This window comes from Triturus cristatus, chromosome 1_2, assembly GCF_964204655.1.
Source record: "Triturus cristatus chromosome 1_2, aTriCri1.1, whole genome shotgun sequence".
NCBI lineage: Eukaryota > Metazoa > Chordata > Amphibia > Caudata > Salamandridae > Triturus > Triturus cristatus.
In genome coordinates this window covers 701,524,928-701,550,567 of record NC_140580.1, presented here as the reverse complement: position 1 = coordinate 701,550,567, position 25,640 = coordinate 701,524,928, and the positions used below count along the sequence as shown (strand labels likewise).

The following is a 25,640-nucleotide window of genomic DNA, read 5'->3' as shown; positions in this document are numbered from 1 at the left end:
CAGATGCAAACTCCTGGCATACCTATAACACAAAAGTTGTAGAATTTCAGCTATTCGTTATCTAAAACTGTATGTTTGTCTTGGTATGTTGCTCAGGTCTCCAGTAGTCGCATACTGTAAACATTCTCCAAGTCTCACGTAAACCTCCCTGTACGCCGCTCATGGCACTATTCATGCTGTATAAAATATATAATCAATACAATTTTAACAATGTGATTAGTGAGAAGGACCTCAAAGATAACCCAGCGTTGTTTTTATGCAGGTTTGCGGTTTCTCCGAGCGCTTCGACTAATACAGTTTTCCGAAATCTTGCAATTCCTGAACATCTTGAAAACAAGGTAAGGAAAATGCCTACGGCGTGTGCACAAACACAGAAAGAGCAACATATGAGGTCACTGCTATGAATGAATGTGTGAGTGCATGGATTATATGTTTGAACAAATAGATGCAGGAACACTTGAATGGCTAAATTTCTCTGTGCGTAAATATTAAGGTAGGTATTCATTAATATGTGGCAAACTTTGAACATATGAGCATCTGTACACTGGACTGCGATCATGTAGTCAGCCAATAAGTGCATGAGCACACAAATGAAGTTTAGATGCTATTGCAGACTTGACGGCACACTGGGTCTACGCCTCTTCAATTTTTCTTTTTTAACAAAGGTGTAATCTTATGTAGCTCACGATTGTTGGTTTTCGACTTTCATGTATTTCAAGGAATTTTTGTGTTCCCCTGGGTTTAACATTGTCTCCTAATTTTCACTCACTGGAGAATGAGCAAAAAATGTCTTCCAGGAAATGTGAAACATGGCCACAAGACATTTTGTATTTGAACCAATCTCCTGCCACTAATTTGAGGAACCAGAGAGTACCAAAGTTATGCCCTCACCTACAATTTTCACGCCAGTGATTGGAGAAATTTATTTTGCATAATATGCTTGTTTCATGAAGCTTGCAAATAATATACTAAAAACACATTTCTCCCACCACAAATGTGTGTCCACCAAAAGGATGGCCTACAAATGGAAAAGCATGTTTAGCTGTGGATCTTCTGGTACTGACATCAAGCACCAGCATGCGGCCACCACTTTAAACCTACGCCTTCAAAATTCAATTTCTTTTAGTCATTTATCTGGCAGCAGCGATAAATGCCTAACTTGAAGCCATGGAATCGATAGAGAATATCCTAACTATTTTTCTAGTTTCAAGAGTGTAAATCTTTATTCTTTTATGTAAATTCCTGCTAATCCTAGTCTGCCCACGTAGTTTGCACTGTTCAAACAGATGCATTACAGAACCTTAAACTTCTCATTCAGTCCTTGGGTTATCCTATTGGGAGGGATCCCAAGAAGTGCTTTATGGCTCCTGCAGGTACTTATAATTCAGTTACCGTACGCTTTTAGGAGGCTCCACATACCTAATTAATGCGTATCTCCCAGTCTGCCAGTAAAGCTTCAGATCTGCTCTTGCTGTGTATCTGAGTTCTAAATTGTAAAATATTGAGTTATTTAATAACAGAATTGTCCCAGTCTGGAAATTTGCACCGTTCTGCCCACATAATGCCTTACTGCTAACATTTCCCATACCAAATCAACACCCATTCCCTGTGACCAGACATTTTTATGCTCCAGGCCAGCCACGGACCGTGCAGGTAAGAGCAGTGGGGTGGTAGGGCTGGCGTGGGGGGGGGGGGGGGATTTCAACTTCCGACGACAAGGGAAATGTATTATTAATCTAATTTTCCCTTGTTATCTTCCGTCGAAATCCCCCTCACCTGGTCCCACCCCCCCACGGCTCTTATCTGCACGGGCTGCGGCTGCTACAAGCTGGACACTAGACCTCATCCCCAGTGTCACAAAGGAGTTGGGTGGAAATCACATCCTAGGAAACAACATTTGTGGATCGCTTCTGGTCATTATATGCATCCAGTTTCAACTTTTGCACAGAGATATTGGGAACAGAATGATAAAACAGGTTTTGCAACAGTGTTTTTTAAAATTGGGAATGCCCCCTCATTGCACTGTACAATGTCATTCAGTTGGTGCTTGAGGTAAATTGGTGATAACGAAGGCCTGAACTGAGTTCAATTTAAGGGAAACACTACACTCAAAATGAGGTTGTTAGAATAATTTAGTTAGAAATAATCTTAAAGGTTACTTTAAGGGTACTAAAATTACTATGTAAATAATATTATAACACAATGATGTCCCTTTGGATATATGTTACCCATTTCACATTTTGCAAGGAAATTATAAACAATTTAAATACTATGTAAGGTTAAGAAAAGCTAAATGATAGAGTGGGAACTTTCTAATGATTATTGTTTTACCTTTGCCTTTGTTGTATTAATGTTTCCAATAGTTCTAGATTTGTGATGTATTTATCTCTGTGCAACTTTGCGTACTACAGCAAACCTTGTCACATAGTTTCTATCTTATTAAAATTAGTGGTCATCAATATTAAATGTTCGCCAGCCATTGTTTGCCATGGTAACAAACTCTACAACTTCATAAAGTTTGTTACCTTCACAATAGTCCAGCATTTTAATTTTGTTTTTGAGAATATTCTTGTAAATAGATATATATTTTCACGACAAAAAATCTCCCCCAGGAGTAATGTATCACAGGGGGGCAGAATTTTCCAAAGCCTGCAGATCTGTGGAATGACGTTACTGAGGTGGTACAGTTAAACTTTTTCAGCCCGAACACCACAGACTTATAAATAAGTACTTTCATCAAACAATGAATTTTTGACTGCACATGTGAATTGTTTTATGAATGTTGAAACATACACAAATTAATGTATTTCTCAATGAATGGATAAATGAATAAACATAAAACAAATTCCAATTGTGAGGCCAATGCTCATAAGCAGTTACATTTTGGTTAAAAAAACCATGACTTTCCATGATCTGACGATGCACAATTTTTTACAGTTAATGTAACACATTACTGCAGGTTTTCATTCAGCACTACATTGTTTACATTTTATTAAATCTGAGCCAAAAGCGTGTGTTTTTGATTATCAACAAGCTCCTCTCTGCCTCTTCCTCACCCATGAAATTATTGTCGATTAACATTAGTCAAGGGCGAAAGGCTATCAATTTCCAGAGTTGAAAGACGAAAAAAACAACCCCAAAGTTTGTGGGGTACTAGGGAAAGATGTTTCTTCACAGGAAAAGTATGTTCTCCGTCTACAAAATAAATTACGTGCAATTATAATGTAGTACTGACTTTCCCCAATGTGGGAATGTTCTGTGTGTACAATTCTGCAAAGTGGAAGTTGTAGCACAAGAAAAGTTCACAAGCGTTTGCCACGACACTGCCTGGTAACTTGCGAGTGACATAGTTTCTAAGTTATACTACTTTGTGAATTCCTACAAAAAGTAAAAATATTTTTTCGATGAATCGGGTCCACTACGTCTTATCTACAGAGCTGATGTGAACAAGTTGAATGGAGAAAATATGTGGTGAACTGGTTACCATACATGTTTACAGTTTGGGGCATTTTCACTATCTACTCATACTGACAGTTTTGAGCATGGACGTGAAGTAAGGCATGGTAGCCTTACTATAACTGACAGCATTCTGCTGGTGGTAATTGTAGTGATAGCATTCTTCAATACAAATGCTACCAGCATTACTAGACAATGTCCTTAATGTTTTATCAGAGGTCTCTGATTCTAGAGAAAACAGTGATGGATAACACAGACACCATAACATTATGCATCCCATAAATTTATCACAATTCTTATTGGTGGGTCCAGCGCAATATCAGAAAGTAACATTATATTGCGCCTCTCCCAACCTTCCTAGGGTCCATGGTCAGAGTAGGAGCAAAGTTGAGGAAAAAAATAAATATATATATATATATATTACCTACTGGCAGTCGCCAGTAGGTAGTTATAGTTACACCTAGTTTCCATAGGTAAAGCATTTTTTGATTTACTAATAACTTTGGCGTCATTTGACGAATCTTTATGAAATTTTCCAAAAAGTTGCACTTTTTAGGTTAGCTCCTATCTTGAAAGTTTGGGGGTGGTTCGTCAAACGGGAGCTGAGAAAAAACGGGGGTCCCAAAACGCGTTTTCCCCATGTTAATTTCCATTGGAAATTTTGCGACGAGCTAAAGCCCGAACGGAATTACCTGAAATTTGGCAGAAAGGTAGAGCTTGGTTCAGAAAGAGACCTTTTTTTAAATGATGTAAATCCGTTCAGTAGTTTTTGGGAAAGTCAAAGAATAAGTCAAAAAATCAATTTCCCATAGGAAACTTTACACAAGGCTAGAGCCGAAACAACTGAACGGAATTACCCCAAATTTTTCACAAGGGTAGTGCGTGGGTCAGAAAACAAACTTTTTTTAAATGGTATAAATCCGTTCAGTAGTTGCTGAGAAATTAGAAAAATAAAAGTTTCAATATCTGGGCGGAGCCTAAGTCCTGTGCATGAGCTTCACTGTGATTGGCTGCCAACACTCCAAGCCAGGAAGTGTTGGCAGCCATCTTGTGGCTCGGTAGAAGCGAGCCACTAGAAAACAGAGAAACAAAGGTAGAAAACAAGAGAAGGGGGCAGGGTAGAAACACCCTGACCCCCTAGGCCTGCTCAGGGAGTCCCAGAAGGACACCCAGGGCCCAAAAAAACTTTTTTTTTTAAATCGGCGCAATTCGCGCTATGGTCGCAGGTTCTCGCGTTTTATTTTAATGTGGCTCCTGGGTGGGACTAGGTCCCGGGGGTATTTCCTTAAAAAATAAAAGTGGGGGCTCGCTGGGGCCCCCGCAGTCCCGGGGCTTCACTTATGTTGGGAGGGGGGTTCAGTAGACTGTGGAAATTATATCGGTAAAACAACAATGCGCCGTATTGCGGCCTTCCTTTAATATAATGCGGAATAATGTTTACTTATTATGCAGTGTTCACTGTTATCACGGATAGAGTCACTTTGTTACAACACATTTTTTAATATGTGGTAGGGAGTGTTCTCTATCCCGGGGGCATTTCTGAAAAAATAACAGCCGGGCCCGTTGGGGCCCCCGGAGCCCCGGGGCTTCACTTATGTTGGGAGGGGGGTGCAGTAGGCTGTGGAAATTATATCGGGAAAACAACAATGCGCCGTATTGTGGCCTTCCGTTAATATAATGCGGAATAATGTTTTCTTATTATACAGTGTTCACTTTTATCACGGATAGAGTCACTTTGTTACAGGAAATGTATTAATCTGTTAATATGTGGGAGGGCGTGTTTTGTATCTGCGCGGAACAAAATTAACTTTTAATTGGCTGTGGTGGTCTAACAACAAGCTTAATGTTTGTTGGCTGCGAACCATCGAAAGTAGAAGTGTTTCTTGCCATTCACTTCCCCTCTGTAGAGTAGCAAGGACATCTAATTGCCTCACATGTCGTAAGGAGGACCTTCCAGAGCTTAATGTTGATTGGTTGCGAACTATTGAAAGTAGAAGTGTTGCTAGGTATTCCCTTCTCCTCCGCAGAGCAGGAGGGACATCTGATTGGCTGACGTGTTCTAAGGAGGAGCTTCCAGAGCTTCATGTTGATTGGTTGCGAACTATTGAAAGTAGAAGTGTTGGCAGCCCTTCACTTCCCCTCCTCAAAGTAGGAGGGACATCTGATTGGCTGACGTGTTCCGAGGAGGACTTTCCCAAGCTTAATGTTGATTGGCTGTAAACCATTGAAAGCAGAAGTGTTGTCAGCGATTCCTTCCCCCTCCGCGGAGTAGGAGGAACATCTGATTGGGTAACGTGTTCCAAGCGGGACTTTTCCAAGCTTAATGTTCATTGGCTGTGAAGCATTAAAAGTCAAAGTGTTGGCAGCCATTCCCTCGTCCTCTGCGGAACAACATGGACATTTTATTGGCTAAAGTGTTCCGAGTACAAGTTTGCTCCTTATTGGGTGGGAACGGTTCACTGTTGTCAGCCATTTTATGATGCACTTCCAAAGGAGTACGGGAAAACAAAGTAGTAGAGGGGAGGGTAGGAACACTATTAAATCTGTACAGTGGTCACAAGGTGGTGGAGAGGGACTGTGAAGGTAAAAATTGTTTTTTATATATTTTAAGGACCATTTATATAATTGCCGTGGGGTGAGCAAATCATGGCGGAAAAATAACAGAGTGTGTTGCGGTCTTCTTTTTATTAAGTTTGCGGGTGGGATACTTCCCAGGACCACTATTTACTTATAATGTGGTGTTTACTTTTCTGACGGGGAGGTGTGGTTGCGCAGCAAAAATCTCAGTTTAGGTTTCAAACAGTTTTTATTTAGCAATTACAAATTAAGTTTCTTCGGATACTGACGTTGTATATATTAAAGGGGTGACAAAAATTGAATTTCATAAAATATCACTTAAGCGTGGCCACAACCTCCTTTTTTCTGCTCTAGTTTGTAAAAGTGTTGCCCCATATTCTTGATAATATAAGAGGGCATTAGTTACTTTTAGATAAAGTAGAAAAGAAGTGCTACAACAAACACTCCTGCACTACATCATCTGAGGTCAGAAGAACAAGTAAAAACAGTTTATCACAAATGACTTCATATTGCATAGAAATGTATGCAATATCATTTTTCAAGTTTGTATTTTGTAGAATTCGGGAACGTTCTGTCGTAGTACTTAGAGGTCGCACACTGTTCCGCTAACAAATCACGAAATCTTGTAAGAATATATAGGATAGTAGTATAATAATATACACTACTGGTCCTATATATTCTGTAGGGAGAAGGTGAATAGGAACCGCCACAGAAAAAAATAGAAATTAGAAAATAACATTCAGAAATGTAGGGTTTATCAAATTTTTAAAGTAAGAAAGTATGTATAAAAGCTATATTTTTTAGACTGCAATTTTGTAAAATATGCTCACTGAAAAAATATCTGATCAAGTATGTTATAAAGCTTAGTAAGCTGTATTTCAGATGGCGCCAACAAATCTCCAATTCCTCTTCTGTAACAATCGGACAGTCTATTACAATATAACGAGTGACACCATTGTTACAGTAAAAAGAAAAGGAAAATAAAATTATGAATGCAACAGAAGATCAATAACGAAATACTTTCGAGCGGTGAATATTTTCAGAGCTTCTTTTCTCCGGGACTTCGAAATGTTTGATCTTCGTGGCAACGGGTCATAAACTCCTCTGAGATCAATATGACTGTGAAAATTATAATATACGTATTCACAGTATATGATCAAAAGGGGGGAACAGACTAAAAACCGGAAGCTGGTGACGTTGCTTATATATCTTTACTCTTTGCGCTGACGGGTCATGAACTCCTCTGAGATCATCATGACTGTTGATATTATAATATACATATTGACAGTATATGATCCACAGGGGAAAACAGACTAACAACTGGAAGCTGGTGACGTTAATTATAAATGTTTAGGTTTTACGCCGACGGATCACCAACACCTCTGAAGTGAAGTACAGTGTCAATATTATAATATAGAAAGTCACAATATATAAGCTGAAAGGAGCCCGAAAAGGAGCAATGTTTGCTGCAATCTGTCTGTTTCTGAAAACAAGCTGCTGACGTTACAGAAAAAAAGGCAAACACATGCAATAACACTTTTTTCTAGATATAAATATTTAAATATTGCCAAATAGCTACGTATTATAAATATCTACTATGCCATAATCAAACAACGTACAACTCCGAAATATGTTTTGTTGCCGCAAAACAAGAACCCGACGGTAGAAAAGGGAACCTGCATCACAGAATGGATACGGATAAATAACTCGCGAAAACGAAACTAATCGAACAACGGGTGTGCTTTATATACTTTTTGGTTATTGAGTAGTGTATGGAAGGAAAATGTGGCTCTGCCTATTTAGATATCACATTTTATAGTTTACACGTGCTCACGTTTTAACTGTTTAACTTATGCACGTGTTGGGAAAAGTTGCAAAATGTAACGCTGTAAAAGTTTCGATTTCCATCTTACACGTATAAGGTACTTAATATGTACATGCGTTGGAGAGTTTAAAAACTGTTACCCAGCAAACTGAGTCATTTGCATTCTCATGATTAAAAACATCTAAATAGAAGACATTAAAAAAATATTGTTCACAATAGAAGAAAAAAAGATACGTGCTAATATTTGTCATCACTATGATGTTAAATCAAAAAAATGCCAGCATTTGTAAAGCGTACAGCTACCCACGGAAAGGTGTGCCGGCGCTCGGGGGCATTGGGAAGATTGAGCAAAGTGTTGCCCACAGTGAGATAGTGGTTGGCTAACATGCTGCTCGAGCCAGGAATCGAACTGTGAACACTGTTGTTCGAAGTCAGGTATTATAGGTGCTGCGTCACACTTTTACTACACTTATATGTTAATTACTGCTAATTAAGTTGTAAACATGGTTAAATTATACATAGGGCTTCCTGTTTTCCGTTTTTACTGATTTTTGCAGATAAATACAGACAGAAAACTATTTATTTTCCTCTCTGTATTTATTTTAAAATGTGGATACAAACGGAAATTGGGTTATTTTTTTAGCGATTCTAAATGCTGTTAATCATGACTACCAGGCCAATAGGTCTGTTGTTCTAAAAGTAAAAGGGTTAAAACAATAAAAGAATTTTAGTAAAGAGCCTTAAACAGTAATATATATGCTCGTAAAAAAAAACATGCACATTTTAATATCAAGGTTGTGCATATTTCATCATCTGAGAGTGTTTATATGACTGAAAACGGTCAGTCCTTCAGGCATGAGTGCATATTTATCAGACAAATAAATGTGGAAATATACTTATTTCAGATTCATTTTTACACAAAACCCAAAATATATATGGGTAAATACAGATACAATTATAAAAGAAAATATATGGATAAATACAGACGGAATTGCCCAAAAAATAAATTCCATAAAACCAGGAGCCATAATTATAAGTTATAAAAGACTACTGTTAAGTTAGTTTTCACTATAAAAAGTATACACGTCTTTTTAAAATTTACTTAAAAAAGATTATAGGTTATAGGGACATTGTAGTTAGAAATTAGCATTTAAAAAACCTTTGAAATTCACTGAAAAAAACATAGGTTTTACAGAAGTTGCAGTTAGAAATTTGCATTTAAAAAAACCTTAGAAATTCACTGAAAAAGCCATAGGTTTCAGGAACGTTATAGTTAGCTGGACATTTCACTCGTACAAAACCATAGAAATTCAACCGTTATAGTTAGTTCAGCTAACTATAACTCACGCCCCTGTGATGCACTGCTCATGACGTCACATATTACATCATTCATGGCATGGTCAGTGACATCACTGATGACATCACTGATGACATCTCAAATGACATCACTGATGACATCATCCACATGATAATCTGATGCACCTCCTCACACCCTAATATAACCTTTGATACACCCATTCTAAAATACAGACACCATCTTTGAAACCATAAAGACACGAATACCAGTTACTACATACCCACTCACTGATTCTTAGGTCTACACACACATCCACTCATTCACCCATACAATCACTTATACATGCAGTCACTCCTCAATACAACACATTCATATGCGGTCATACACCTATTCAAACAGTCATATACCGCCACTCATCCATGAAGTTACTCACAGACCTAGATAGTCATGTAAAGAATCAATCACACTCCCATTTACTCACCTATGCAGTTATACATTCACCACCTCACCAATTCATAGATAGTAGTGCATACTTACTCTCTTATATAATCAGTGACACAAGTACACACTCATCCATACAGCCACTTTCGTAATTACTCACTGTCACATATAGTTATTTATATATACCATCACTCACATAAACTGCCTTTTAGATATGTAGCTACTTACGTGTACCTTTGAGACCTCCATTCACTCACGAACACACCCATATACACACTCACCCGGTCATAGAGCTGTTTCCACATGCAGTCTTGAACCCATACACCCAGTGAATCAACTAGTCACACATCTATGCACAGAGTCACACACCTCCAACCCACCCACCCACACACACACTTAGGCACCGCTACAAATACTCAGGTAAACAGTCAATAACCCATATTAACTTTCATGTAGCTACTGACTAACCCATGTACTAGCTTACACAACAACAGACACACTGATACAGACATTCCGACAGTTTAGTCACTAATGCATGCATTCAGTAAGACACGTTTAATCAGTCACTTATACAATCAGTCACACACATCGTAAATCCTTCATCCAGACACTTATACACCCACTGATTCTTCAATACAGCTTCATATATATATAAAACATAGTTAAACTTTACAGAAACACACAGTCACTGTATGATGTCATCAGTGATTTCATCAGTGATGTCATTTGAGATGTCATCAGTGATGTCCTCAGTGATGTCACTAACCATGCCATGAATGATGTAATATGTGACGTCATGAGCAGTGCATTGCGGGGGTGCGAGTTATAGTTAGCTGAACTAACTATAACGGTGGAATTTCTATGGTTTTGTACGAGTGAAATGTCCAGCTAACTATAACATCCCTGAACCCTATGGTTTTTTCAGTGAATTTCTAAGGTTTTTTAAATGCAAATTTCTAACTATCACTTCTGTAAAACCTATGGTTTTTTCAGTGAATATATATATATATATATATATATATATATATATATATATATATATCACCTACTGGCGGTCGCCAGTAGGTAGTTATAGTTAGGACCCATTATCCATAGGAAATCCGCAACATTCTATTTGGAATAACTTTGGCGCCGGTTGACAAATCTTCGCGAAATTTTCAAAACTGGTGGGGCTCTCCAGTCCACTCCTATCCTGAAAGTCTCGGGTGATTTGTCAAGCCGAGAAAAAGGGGGGTCCCAAAACATGTTTTCCCCATGCAATTTTCCATAGGAACCTTTCATCGCAGTTACAGCCCGAACTGCTGAACGGAATTACACCAAATTTGGCAAAAAGGTAGCCCTTGGTTCAGAGTCGTACCTTTTGGTTAAATGGTGTAAATCCTTTCAGTAGTTCCTGAGAAAATCAAAAGTAAAATCACATATATATCTGGGCAGAGCCTAACCACACACCTCATCGTGAGATCTGATTGGCTGTCAGCACTTCATCCAAGAAGTGTTGGCAGCCATCTTAGGACCAATATACATGATAGCACCTCATTAAAAAGCATTGCAGTTAATAGAAGGTTTTAAGACTTTAGTTACATTATAAATCATTTGTTGATGGCACCATACTAATTTTAGGCATTGTGGTGTGTTCTAAGGTGATTTTACCATGTGAAAAAGCCTTCTGCTGTGATATCATGAATCATGTTTGAGAGAAAACTATTTTCTCATGCTTTTCCCACCGAGGTTTGGAAGGTGATCTATAAGCTAAACTGAGAGCATATTTTCTGTAAATTCACATTATCTTTCTCAGTCATGTGAGAATGAAGTCTGACATTCTCAGCAAAACATGTACATCCAACAAGGGCAGAGACTGTCAGTTGATTCCTTTGTGTTCTACTGCAGCTTTCCAGAGTGTTCTAAAGAACAACTAGAGCGCTAATAGTCCTACTTATGACAAACGTGTTGCACACCTGAAGCCATCTTGATTGGAATAAAGTGGTAACTCTTAAAACATTTAATTTAAAAAAGAACAAAATGAGGGGGTTCATTTTGCCATAGAAAGTATGATTAGTGCTGTAGAAGGAACAATTAGGGCACATTTTGAGTTACTTCTCAAATCCTCTTCTATTTCATTAAAAAATTCTCACGTGAAAACTGAAACATGCACTTTCAATACCAGCAGCAGACTTCCGTGGTGAGCAGTAGCTTTACTACAGTGATCTAATGAGCAACTAGAGTGCTAACATTCAGAATTTATGGCAAATGTGTGACATATCTGAATACCTTCTTGATGGAATCAAAGTAAAAAACTGAAAGCATTTCCTACTGAGGAGACTGCAGTAAATGAGGAAATTAGGAAACTTCATAACAAATAAATCTCCCAAGATGGCCACCAGAGACAAAAGAGACCAAATGCAGCACAAATATCACCCAGATGTAGCCCACATGTAGCTCAATGACAGAAGTGTCCCAAAAACTTTTTATTTTTTGTGTTTTGGCAGTTTTATATAATGCAGACTTGTCAGGCATTGGAGTGCTTTACATGAGCATTGGTTACATTACACAAGAACAAATTCATTTTGGTTGTAGACATGGGGAGATTAAGTGATTTGACCAGAATCACAGAATGTCGAGCTGAAGCAGAAACTCCAACCTGGTTCCTCAGTTGCAAAGTCTGCAGCTCTGGAAGTAACATCATATCCTCTCCCCTATCTGCAACATTTAATCAAGTGGTCAACTGGATAAAAAAAAATAAAGATAACAAATAATTTAAAAGTGCTTTGTCGCTATTTGAAAACTCCGATAATATATCCTCATTTTAGTTTTTTAGAGCACTAACCATAATTTTGATGCAAATAAGACCCTCTCATATATGTGATTTCTAAAGGATATGCTCTAGGTATTACAGTTTTGATTACATCAAGATGATGTCAGGCGTTCCACACTTTTGTAATAAATATAGAATGTTAGCAATCTAGTTGTTCATTAGGATGCTGTTGAGAGGCAGAGGCCAGGGGCACGGACTCTGAAATTTGACCACACTGGGCAGGCAGGAAGGGCAGTGGCAGCACAACAGACTATGGAGGGCAGTGGAAAGGGGGGCAGGTGCAACAAACCAACAAACCAGGACTGGCAAGAGAGGCTGTGGCAATATAATAGACCACTGTGGGCAGAAGGAAAAGGCAGCCGTAGTACAACCATACATGCCAACAGACCTGATTCAGCCAGGAAACGTCCAATGTTTTTAAGCTCAAATGGGCTTTATTTGATCTGTCTCCTTTCTACAATCTCCTATTTTTCATTGTAAGTCAATGGGGAAAATCAACACCCCAGTTTTTTTTCAAAATCTCCCTCTTACCAAGTTCACAATGTTAGCAAGTATGGTACATTGGATCATGGAATGCAGGAGGAATTGGGGTAGGGACATGGACTCGGATAACAGAGGACAGGAGGGACATGGAGAGGTGCACCAAACTGACCCTACAGGGCAGGCATCAGGGTTTGCAGCAGCACAATACACCACACAGGGCATGCGGGACAGGAGTGCAGCACAACACCCCATAAAAAGCAATAGGGAGGGGACAGGACCATGCACATGGACAACAGAGAACAGAGGGGAAAGAGGAAATGGTAGCTAGCTGACCATAATGGACAGACAGGAGAGAAAGCTGCAGCATAACAGACCATAAATGGCAGGAGGGACGGATCAGGGGCATTACAATGGAACAGACAAGCCAGAAGGGAGGGAATGGGGGTCTGCACATGGAAACAGAGGGCTGGGGGCAAGGGGGCAGGGCAGGAGCAGCAAGATGACCATGGAGGTCAGACAGGATGGGCACTAGAAGCAAGACACACCATGGAGAGCAACAGTGAGACTTTGATGGCACACACACAGACCATGGAGGGAAGGTGGGAGGGGGTCAGGGGCAGCTAGATGACCACCCAGGGAAGGTGGGAGGGGCCGTGGCAGCACAGAAGACCATGCATGGCAAGCGGGAGGGTTAGTGGCAGCACAATGGCTATGATGCGCAAGAAGGAGGGTGCAGGGGCATGCACAAAGGACCATGGAGGATAGAAGGGAGGGTCAGGACCTGGGCACAGACAAGAGAGTTCAGGGGAAGGGGCCTCACAACAGACCACGCGGGGCAGGCAGGAGGAGCAGTTGCAGCACAACAGACCAGGGAGGGCAGAAGGGTGTGGCAGTAAAATGGACCATGGAGGACAGGAGGAAGGGCAGAGGGGCATGGAATGTGGACAGGCAGGTTGGAGGTGGCAGGGACAGGTTACAGTCATCTGACAATGCTAGGCAGGTGGGAGGGGAGTGGCAGCTCAACTGAACACTCATAGTAGATAGGAGTGGCAGGTCCATGGAACATGGTGGGCAAAAAGGATGGAGCAGGGTCATGCACAAAGACATCGGAGGGCAGGGGGAAGGAGAATAGGGGCAGCAAGCTAAGCACAGAGGCTAAGCAGGAGGTCAATGATGGGCTATAGAATTGGGCAATGGAGGGCAGGAGGAGTGGACTGGTACATCATGCTAAATGGAGGTCGGTGGCAGCACATCAGACCATGCATGGCAGGAGGGAGGAGGCTAGTCCATGGATTCAGACAACAGAGGATAGGGAGGAGGTGGATGGGGCAGCAAGCTAACTGTTCAGAGAAGGTGGGTATTAGGAACTTTATTGTTTTTAAAATGTGTGTCTGTGTGAACTACTTAAAATATGAACAAGTATGCAGCATAATCTCACTTTTATTCAGGAAGAAGAGGACGTTTGTGACTGTGACTCCAAGCTCACTTGGCAGAAACACCCCCTGACCCTCCACCCCCCATCGCAAAATGTAATGCCCGTGAAAAGGGTAGGTGAACGCAGTGTTATATAGAATATAGTCCTGAGAGCATGATTGAAAATGAAAACTAGATATAGTGTATGGTATAAACTATGCACCAAAAAGTGAGATATAAGATGAACCGGGGCGTGAAATATAATATGCAATACATTGTGCGCAATGACAGATTCATTGGAGAGCGCGAGATGCAACAGGCACTAGCGCGTGCATTGCGATATGCACCTTGGAGTGTAATATGCACAGGGCAGTGTTGTGTAACCTAACTAGTCTCTAAATTTGTAATATAAAATATGTGCTGGGGAGTGTAACGTTGCATAAGCACTGTGACAAAGATATGGAGCCCAGATTTTAATATGTATGGCATAGTGCTGTGCGTTATAACATAGGCATCGAGGAAGGCACGTTAGATGGGGCAATATAACCCGTGCGAAGGCAAGTGTGGCATGATATATTCACGGGGTGGTGTTACAGTGCACATGGGCTAGAAAGTGTCATAGCATACGCACTAGCTGGTGGAATACAACACAGAGGTGTGTGGCGGGTACTGGTGGGTGTAACACAGCATTGGGCTCAGCCAGGAGCGCGCTGTGACTCTCAAGTGAGGTTTGTCTCCTTTCCAGAGAATAAAATAAAAAGTATTACACATCCGGCGGTGGATGTGTGTTTTATTAACCGTGAGGGGAGTTTCTTGCATAGTTTTTGTCGAATCCCCTTTGAATGGCTTGGTGTGCATGTGTATAAAATGTGCCCGTCAATAGCTACCAATGTTTGTATAAATTAACGACAAGGGTGTGTACTTGGAGAGTACCCACTGGCGGGGGCGCCGGGATTAGGCACGGTAGGGCGTCAGATACGTCAGAGCTTCACTAGCTGTGTAAATACATTCCACGTGGATTCATTGTAAGCATAGTCGCCTTTTAATGAATATCACGCAAATCGTCAGGGTGATAGGTACATACGGTTTGTCCAGCATGTCCTAGGTGTTTCTATAAATATATTTTAAAAAAATATTTTAAAAACACAGACCGGTCCTGGGGGATGGGGTCCCCAGGGCCATAAGTGGCCTGAGGAGGGGGGCAACGCAGCCCCCCTCCTAAAGAATTTTAAAAAAAAGGCCATGCCCCGGGGGTTGGGGTCCCTGGGGCCAATTAAGTCCTCGGGAGGGGGGCCATGCGACCCCCTTCCAAATTTCTTTAAAAAGAATAAAAATAAAAGACCGGCATCGCGCCGGAGGCCACACCCCTCCTTGCAGCACTCTGCAAACGCACTGGCGAGTTGTAAGTTAGGGAATTAATTCCCCTTCAATACCGAGGGTCCCTGAGGGCCAACTAGCAGTATGCGCCAGGGAGCTGCGTTGCAGACAGGTGTTCTGAGGCCATGCCCCTTTTTACACCTCTCTGAAACACAGCTCTGTGGCGCTTAGTGGAGGTACCTAGTGGGCTAGTTTGACCCTAGGGTCCCTTAGGATTCAAGGGGACTTTATCTCCCAACTTAAAACGGCCAAAGGGCGTGTTTACACAGTGGGGAAGGGAGGGGACGGGGCCTGAGGTGACGTGTGCAAACACTCCCTGTGGCACGTTTTAAGAGGTAGTTTTAATCCCCATGCCCTATTATATACTAGGGGCTTACAGAGGAGGTCATGCTAATCATAGGGGGACCCCAACGCATAGTGTTCCCTACTGTATGTAGGTGTTTTCACTGTATTCTAAGTGTCTTTTAACATAGCACTGGCTCTAGGACTAATTAGTCAGACTCAGTTACCACCAGTATCCGACTGAAAATGTTGAGGGTACAGGATGATTTTGCAACAAAGCGTCTTTCTGCTCTTCTGTTTGTTCTTTCTGCACATTATCCTTCTTCCTGCACTTTTCTTCGTCTTTGAGGACTTCTGTTGCTTCTTTCTGAATTCCTTTTTTTTCTTTCTGTGCGTTTTTTCTTCTTTCTTCACATGTCCTATCTCTGTAGGCATAGCTAGAAATTAGCATTTAAAAAACCTTTGAAATTCACTGAAAAAACCATAGGTTTCAGGCACGTTATAGTTAGGAATTAGCATTTAAAAAACCTTAGAAATTCACTGAAAAAAACCATAGGTTTCAGGGGCGTTATAGTTAGCTGGACTTTTCACTCGTACAAAACCATTGAAATTCCCCCGTTATAGTTAGTTCAGCTAACTATAACTCGCGCGCCCGCAATGCACTGCTGATGACGTCACAAATTACATCACTCATGACATGGTCAGTGACATCACTCATGACATCACTGATGACATCTCAAATGACATCACTGATGACATCATCCTTGTGATAGAGTGGCAGACCTCCTCTCACCCTAATATAACCTTTGATACACACATTCAAAAATAGAAACTAGCATTTTCAAAACAATGGACATACCAATACCAGTTACAACAACCTATTCAGTAATTCTAAGATCCACATACACCTTCACTCATTCACCAACAGTCCTTTACAGTCACTAATACATGTACTCACTCATCATATGTACTCATACACCTATACATCCTGTTACACGACGCCACTCATCCATAGAGTTACTCACACACATAGTCACTAAATTTAATAAAGAATCAATCATCCATTTACTTGCATATACAGTTATACACACACCACCACACTTACTTCTACAGAAACTTACACATGCTTAGTCTTTTAAACAATACCAACATAATTGCTGTCTCCCAGAATGAACATGGAGAAACACATACTTATTCATACAGGAACTCTTCCAATCCCTCACTCTCACATATACTCACTTATATACACCAATAGTCACATATACTAGTTTAAAACATATGTAGTTACTCATAAAGACACTATTGAGACAGTCATTCACTCACTAACACACCCATACACACACTCATCCACCCATACAGTCCTGCACACATGCTGTCTTCAACACATACAAACAGTGAGTCACTCATTCATGCATCTATGCACTACGTAATACCCCCACCGAACCATACAGACACTCATACTGATACTCAAAAACCAACTAATAACCTATATAGACACTCATGTAGCTACTCACCAACCCATGCAGCCACTTATACACAAAGTGAGAGACTGATACAGATATTTACATATTTAAACATTACTCACTAAGCCATGTATTCACTAAGATACACTTAATCAGTCAGTTATACAATCAATTTTTCCCCAAAAAATCATCCATTTAGACACTTATATACCCATTTATTCTTCCATCGACCTTGAGATATACATATATAAAACATATTTAATTTTCAGAAAAACACACATTCACTGGATGATGTGATCAGTGATGTCATCAGTGATGTCATTTGAGATGTCATCAGTGATGTCATGCGTGATGTCACTGACCATGTCATGAGTGATGTAATATGTGACGTCATCAGCAGTGCATTGTGGGCGCGCGAGTTATAGTTAGCTGAACTAAGTATAAAGGTGGAATTTCTATGGTTTTGTACGAGTGAAATGTCCAGCTAACTATAACGGCCCTGAAACCTATGGCTTTTTCAGTGAATTTCTAAGGTTTTTTAAATGCTAATTCCTAACTATAACGTGCCTGAAACCTATGGTTTTTTAGTGAATATATATATATATATATTATTTTTTTTATATATATCACCAGAATATCCCAAGTGTTACTGAAGACGATGGATCATACGGGCACAGACTCAAATTGATGTTGATTTCTTGCAAAATTACATGGTCCAAATGACGTGTTTTGGCCGCCGACCTGCGGCCTTGATCACGTAGTGCACTAGGTGCAGGTAGCCTCAAATATAGCCAGGTAAGTTGCTTTACTTTTTTTGCATTTTTTTACATTGTTTTGCTTTTTAAAAAAATTTTCACAACAGCATGACTTACGAGCAGGCCCCAGGCAGTCACATGTATGATGACTAGGCCTGGGCGGTAAATTTCGTTCCGCTCGCAAAATTTGCGATATTTTGACATTTTCGCGTTCCGCGGAGAGCGCGAAAATGTCAAAACTTTCGCAACCTGCCACGAAACTGAAGTATTTTTCTTGTTCGCGCTTTAAAAATGCATTCTCGCGCGCGTGGTCGCGACTTACCGGGTCCCTGCGTTCGCCGGCGCGTTTTCCTATCCGTTCGCGTGCACCACAGGATGTTGGATTGTTGGTAGCCGGTCACGCTATCCCGCAAGAGTTTGCGATCGTGACCACGTCATTGCGATCGCGAGCAGGAAATAAGCAACGCAAGCAAGATGGCCGCACCCATTAGCGACCGTATGGGCAAGTTGGAGATATATTTCCCCGCGAGCATGCAAAAACACATCGCGAACGGGCGGGAAAAGCAATCTCTGCATCTTCGCGAAAGTTTTGCATTCTCACGGACATTTTGCGCAATTTCGCGATAATTTGCGAAAGTCAATTTAGCAAATTCCGCCCACCCTTAATGATGACACACAGGGAAGTAGATAGACATGATAAACAGACTAGCTGCATGGGAGATGAATTAGCGATTATATTTGTGGAAACTCCAACATATCTCGGAACAACTGCAGCTAACTATAGGAATATATACCTACACAGTGCATTGCTATAGAAGATTTCCGATTTATGGGACAGATTTGTTCCATGCAATACCAACATAATTGCTGTCTCCCAGAATGAACATGGAGAAAAGACAACAATCCCCTCACTAGTAGCAACTATCTGAAACAATCACAAAACTGTTTGAGAAGCGCACAAAGATATGAACGAACAGAACCCATTAATATGGGAAACTCAGATGTACCAATGGAGGTAAAACATTGAAAGAAACAAATAAACGCCATAATAGGCTGCGCTAAAGATGTTTAGTCATCAAGACAGGACTAGCTGGGGACGATAAGTGAGTGTAAACACAGTTGTGTCTTATAAATTAGATGACATTAAGTGTTGTGCAAGTGCTGTATATATAAAAAAACACGTGCTCAAATGAATACAAATAAATGTAAAAAATATAGAAAAAGACAAAGTTGCTTTAAACATGCCAATGAACTCGTTATCGGTCTCTGGTTGGGAATACCAGGAATCAAAGTAAATACAGGTAACATGTTCAATCACAGATGTCATGTGGTCCAGCCGGAACATATAACATAATCAACATCAAAAGGGCCTGGTAAGGTCCCAAATGGAGCAAACCAACAAGGTACGCATAACTAATGTACAAATACGAGGTAAATGAATACAGATGTGGCTGCTTAAAGGCAGAGCTAGAATACAACAGATAAACTAACTTGGCAGAACTAAGGATAAGCACAAACTGATACATTGATACCAATCATGATAGATCACAAGTAATTATACAGATCCTCACTGATATTCAGACCTGAAGGTGTATTGGTATTGAGCTCCAATATATAGCGTGTTTCCAGCTGCCTGAGCTTTTTTTCACGATAACCCCCGCGCCTGAGGGTCGGCACACTATCATTGACAAAATATTTCAGGTGTTCGTGGTTATTGTTATGTGTCTCTTTGAAATGTCTGCCCAAATATCTAAGGCCACAACTGCACTGTAATACATACACTGCGTACTCCGTTCTGCATGTGTATCTATCGTTTATAATAATGGGTTCTGTGCGAAAAGTGGCAGTGACACGGGTGGTGTTGATACCAAAACGACAAGCCCTACATGTGCTGCATTTGTAGATCCTCTTAATGTCAGTGAGCCAATTAGATTTAGAGATTACTTCGGGACTGCTTTTGACAAGTGCATCCCTCACAGAGAAAGTGCGACAATTTGTAATCGTGGGCTGCTTGGCAACTAAAGGACCTAGGACGGTGTCAGTGAGGATGATGCGCCACTGTCTATTGACGATGGACCTAATGGCACGTTCTTCTTTGCTGTACGTGATGATTAAGTGAGTGTCTACCCTCTCATTTGCAGTAGCATCAGAATCAAGAGGAGTGTTGTTGAGTTCATTCCTATGTCTACCTGTCAGCAGTGACTCCCTAGGTGTAGCATTGGCTCTAGTCCTAGCTCTAGTGATTGATTTGTCCGAATACCCCAGTGCAACAAACCTGCATTGGGCTTCATCTTGACACTGTTTAAGGTCACCATCAGAGCTGCACATCCTGCGAAGCTGAAGCATCTCACCATGTGGGATGCTAGCTATGAGGTGCCTGGGATGGAAGCTAGTGGCATGCAGTGTGGAATAACCAGCCGTGGGTTTGCTATGTAACTTGGAGTGAATGGACCCATTCTCAATATAGATAGTAACATCAAGAAATTCTATGGAAGTAGCACTGATCGTGGCGTTGAACTCAAGATTGAACTCATTCACATTAATAGCAGCAATAAACTCCAATGCACTTTCCTTGGTACCATTCCAAATAACAAACACATCATCAATGTAGCTGAGCCATGATATTATGTGAGCACTCCAAGATGCATGGTGTCTGACCTTGAGGACCTCCTCCTCCCATCAGCCCACATGGAGATATGCATAGCTGGGAGAAAAGCAGGCTCCCATTGCGACACCCCTCAATTGCTGGCAAATAACCCTGTCAAACATAAAAAAGTTGTTGTTAAGACACCATTCTATCATAAACAGAATGGGCTCATTGTGACAGTAACAGTGTATTGGTTTGTCTTTGAGGAAATGCTCACAGGCTCTCGATCCATCGCAATGCTTAATGCTCGTGTACAAGGAGGTAATGTCCATTGACAGTAGGATGTAGTTACTAGACCATGGCATATCCTTAATCTTGAGCAGAAAATCACCCGTGTCATGAAGGTAACATGGTAATTGTGTGACAAAGTCCTTCAGGAAATAATCGACATACTTAGACATATGTTCACATAAGCTATTGTAGGCAGAGAAGATCAGGCGACCGGGAACCGGTGAGCTACCCTTATGGACTTTTTTTGAAGAAAGTACAAAACTGGGAGCATGGGTGTCTCATTGTTAAGAAAAAGGAATTCATCTCTGGTCAAAAGGCCTTCCATTTTGAAGTTGTTCAATCTCTTTTTCAGTTCTTTACTCTTCCTGTTGACTTCCTGAGTGTTCGATATCTTATAACACTAAATGCCATTCAAATGTCCGTGTGCCTCCTCGATATATTGTGCTCTAGGCCATAACACAATATTGCCCTCTTTGTCAGATTTGTTGATCGCAATTTGGTTATTCTTTTTTAATCTAATAATCAGGGCAAAGTTGTGCTTATTGTGATGCTGACGTCCATATTGTTTGTTGGTACTTTTGTGGTGCGGCCCCTAAGTTCATCGATGACAACATCATTGAAAGTATCTATAGCATCTCTTGGCATCATAGGAGTAAACGTGGACTGGGGTTTAAACGGGCTTGTTACCGATCTGGAAGTAACAATGCCATCAGCACATAACATTTGCTGAGTGGAAGAAGGTTGAGACACTTATTTTAAATTATGTAGGATATGGATAGTTGGAATGTCAGAGACCGCCAGATAACATTCAGTTAGCATAGAGACAGAAGGTAGAGGAGCGGTTGCAGGATTGGAATTTTTGAGTTTGAAGAATTTAATCAACTTTAATTTCCTAATGAATTTAAAAATGCCAATGCGCGTCCTGATGTAGTTGGAACTACTCTCCAGGCAAAAAGTGAGACCCAGAGAGAGAAGTTGTATTTCTGCTTTGCTGAGAGTAGTAGCAGTAAGATTACCTACAGTATTTGTGTTTATGTTCATTTCTGGCTCCAGTTGTTCTTTTTTCTGTTGTTTGACTTTAGATTGCCTGCACTTTCTCCAGTCCCGTCTCTTCTGGTTTCGTCTGTGTTTTGCTACCTGGGTAACCGTGGGCGTAGCGTTTGTCGTCGATGCAACCGTAAAAAATCCAATTCATCGGCGAGGGTGAATTTGCCCGAAGTTGCCTCACTGGGCGCAGGGTGGTCTCCCACGTCTTCAGAGTCAGTGCCACTCTCCAGGGCAGAACTTGATATGGACGCTGAGTCTGCCTCTTGGATACTGCCTTTTTCACCCTGAGAGATGTTATTGGGTTTATTCATTTTATGCCATTTGACTGTGTCATATTTTCCAGTGAACGTAAAGATTTGGCCCGTCTCATAATCAACCTTGTCTCTTGCAAACTCGAATACCTTCCTTATTTTTAAAACCTCCTCCTCTTTCTTTAGTCTTGCTGTGATTTCTTCTCAACCCTTAGCAATTAGGTCTTTTTGGTCTAGTTTGTCAAGTTCAACATTTGTACGTTTGCTCTCTTTCATGGTAGCAGTACGATCAACGTCAGCATATTTAATTAGGATCATAATCAGTCTCATTGAAGTGTCCAAATTGCTCTCGGCCCACTCTTAAGCATTAGGGGGTTGGGGTTTTCAAAGCTTGGTGCTAGCATAATTTCAAGTCCACGTGGAACCTGCCCCACTTCACGGTATTTCTGTAGCGATTTGCCTTCCCACCATTTAGTGAGTTCTGTTTTCATATGTCTCTCCAACTGTTTAGCAAAGTCTTGTCATCATCATTACCGGTGCTTTGGCTCGGACCAGTAGCTCCTGCATGGTTCTGGACATCCGGCAAGTTTTCGAACAGCACGTCTGCAGCTGCTTCGCACTCATGTAGCGCTTCAATGGACATGTTGACTGATAGCAGAAAAATCAGATTGTTGAAGTTAACAGCGAAAGCCCGTGCTAGCTGTCAATACAAACAACATACACCTCCTCGGACCTGCCGCTCTCAAACACAGAGTACCCACTCACCGTCTTGCTAAGAGAAGGCACACGTGTCCTTGAACTCGCGCTGTACCTCCGCGACGACAGCTATAGATACCGTTCTCTGGTTAGGCAGGGGGCCAACAGCGTATTCGGCGTTTTAAAAAAAAAAAAAAAAATTATTTTTGTCCTTGGATGTCCTTCTGTCACACCATAACCAAGGCTAGGTGGTTAGGAGCTGTCTAGCCTGCCCCCTTTTTATGATATCCAACTTTGTTTTTCCTCCACCCCTCCGAGTGCGAGAGAGAAAATGGCGGCCGACACTTCCTGGTTTCGACCGATTCGAATATTTACTAAGATCTAACAGCCAATCAGAATCGCGCTCGCGCACGGCACGGCACCGTACGCGTACGGTAAGCTTACGGTGCGCGCTCGGAGCAGATATATATATTGATTTAAATGCTATTTTCTCAGGAACTACTGAACAGATTTACACCAGACCTACAAAAGGCACTTCCTTGACCTGAGGACTACCTATCTGCCAAATTACAAGTAATTCTGTTCAGCCGTTCGGGCTGTAGCTGTGTCTAAAGGTCCTATGGAAAAATGCATGGGGAAAACGCGTTTTGGGACCCCCCTTTTTTCTCAGCCCCCGCTTGACGAATCCCCCCGAGACTTTCAGGGTAGGAGCGGAGCGTAGCGCCCCATTAGTTTTGAAAATTTCGCGAGGATTCGTCGACCGGCGCCAAAGTTATTCCGAATAGAATGTTGCGGATTTCCTATGGAAACAGGGTCCTAACTATAACTACCTACTGGCGACCGCCAGTAGGTAATGTGTATGTGTGTGTATATAAATATGTATACATATATATGTGTGTATATAAGTATGTATACACATATATATAGCGTAGAAGCCATTTAAATCCCGAATTCTACTATCCTCTGCGTCCTGAGAGTACGTGATTCCTCTTTGGGATTTGGTTTGTTGATGAATTTTACATGTTTTACAAAATAGTATCTACACCCAAAACTGTTGTAAAAGACACAGTGGAAACAAAAAAAAAAACCCTAACATTCCACATAATGGGCCTCTAGTTTCAGAGTGTTGTATTGACCACATTCTCATTACTTTCATAAGGAGACGAGGGGGATATGAGGTGCAAAATATGTTTTCAAGTGCCGTCCCCTGGAAGAGCACCTTCAAGCTAGTCATTTTAAGAGCTTTTTAAACATGATTCTTTTCCTAAAACAGCGTTTTTAGTGGTTTGTGTATAAAAGGACAATATATATCTTGTCCTTAAGAGATGAAGTGTCTTGTCGCTTGTATTGGCAGTGTCGAAGTTTGTGTTATTGTAAAAGAGTGTACACATAGGTCGGTGTTGAGGCGGCAGAGTAATAGGAGTGTTGCGACTGTGTGTTATGGGGGGGGGGGGAGGAGTGGTCAGAGGGTGGATTTTGCTGGCCAAAGACTGAGCGAATACTTTGCTTGAAGGATTTGTGCACAGATTAGAGATAAATCACATTCATGCAGAAGTACCATTAATGCTGCGGAGATGCACAGGAAGCAGCTAAACCCTTTTCCAATTTCAATGTGGATTGAAAGGCCAGATGTGAATTAGGCATTTAGCCTTAATTAAGCTCCTAAAAGACCGGACTCGGGGCACATTGAGCTTGGGTTTCACATTACGAGTAGAACAGATAAATATGACTAAAAGCAACACTTCCTGGGTCAGCTGTAAGATCCAATAGCATTATGGCATATATAAGAAGCGGATGTCCTACAAAGCAGCGATTCGCTATTTTTAGGACATGGATGTATTTACTATTGGCGATTTAGTAAATTTAAATCCTTTGCAAACAGGAAAAAAGTTGTGAGTTGAAAGGGGAGACTCATGAAATCGCAAATGGTTCATATATAAGGAATAGTCCCAGATATTTGTAGCGGCAGCCGCAGGCTTCTGAGCAAAACTTTGGTCAACAACACTTGTTATTTCACAAATTAAGCACAGTGAGCTCCCCAAGCTGAGTGGTAACATGACAAGAAAAAACACAAAACAAATCTTGGAGTACGAGCCTTCTGTTTGCAAACTAGGATATTAGGCAAAAAGAAATTAAACATTGGGCCAAATTCACAAAAAAAATTGTAAATCTGCAACAATAAAAGTAATCCTACTATTGAGTGCATATTTATTACCATTCGAAAATACCTGCATTTAGGCCTGCCAGGAATTCGATAAAGAATTCTTGGCAGCCTTGTATGATTTTAATTTTCCAGACTTCTTCACCACAAGTGCAGAAACATTGCAGCAGTAAATACTAAGCAATGGAGTGGGAAGTTATGTTATGTTATGTTATGTTATGTTATTTTTATTTTATATAGCGCACAGATGCCGCAGCCAAGAGGCGTCCCGGCGCTTTTGGAGATGATAAAACACAACACAACAGAGATAACCAGAAGGGAAAGAGACTAAGCTGTGTAAAATAGGAAGGTTTTTAATGACTTCCTAAAAGGGAGCAGGTCTGGGATGGAACGAAGTGAGGCAGGCAAAGAGTTCCAAAGAGTTGC

The 25,640-nt window shown here is 41.0% G+C and overlaps 1 protein-coding gene across 6 annotated transcripts in view; it reads left to right on the top strand.

Annotated features, from left to right (window-relative positions):
* Nucleotides 1-25,640, top strand: part of KCNMA1 (potassium calcium-activated channel subfamily M alpha 1) — a 1,447,720-nt gene that overhangs the window by 778,872 nt on the left and 643,208 nt on the right. For all 6 annotated transcript variants that reach the window (XM_085608566.1, XM_085608564.1, XM_085608561.1 and 3 more), the window contains exon 6: nt 263-338. In XM_085608566.1, the coding sequence (XP_085464692.1) occupies nt 263-338 (76 nt within the window). The remainder of the gene's footprint in view (nt 1-262; nt 339-25,640) is intronic.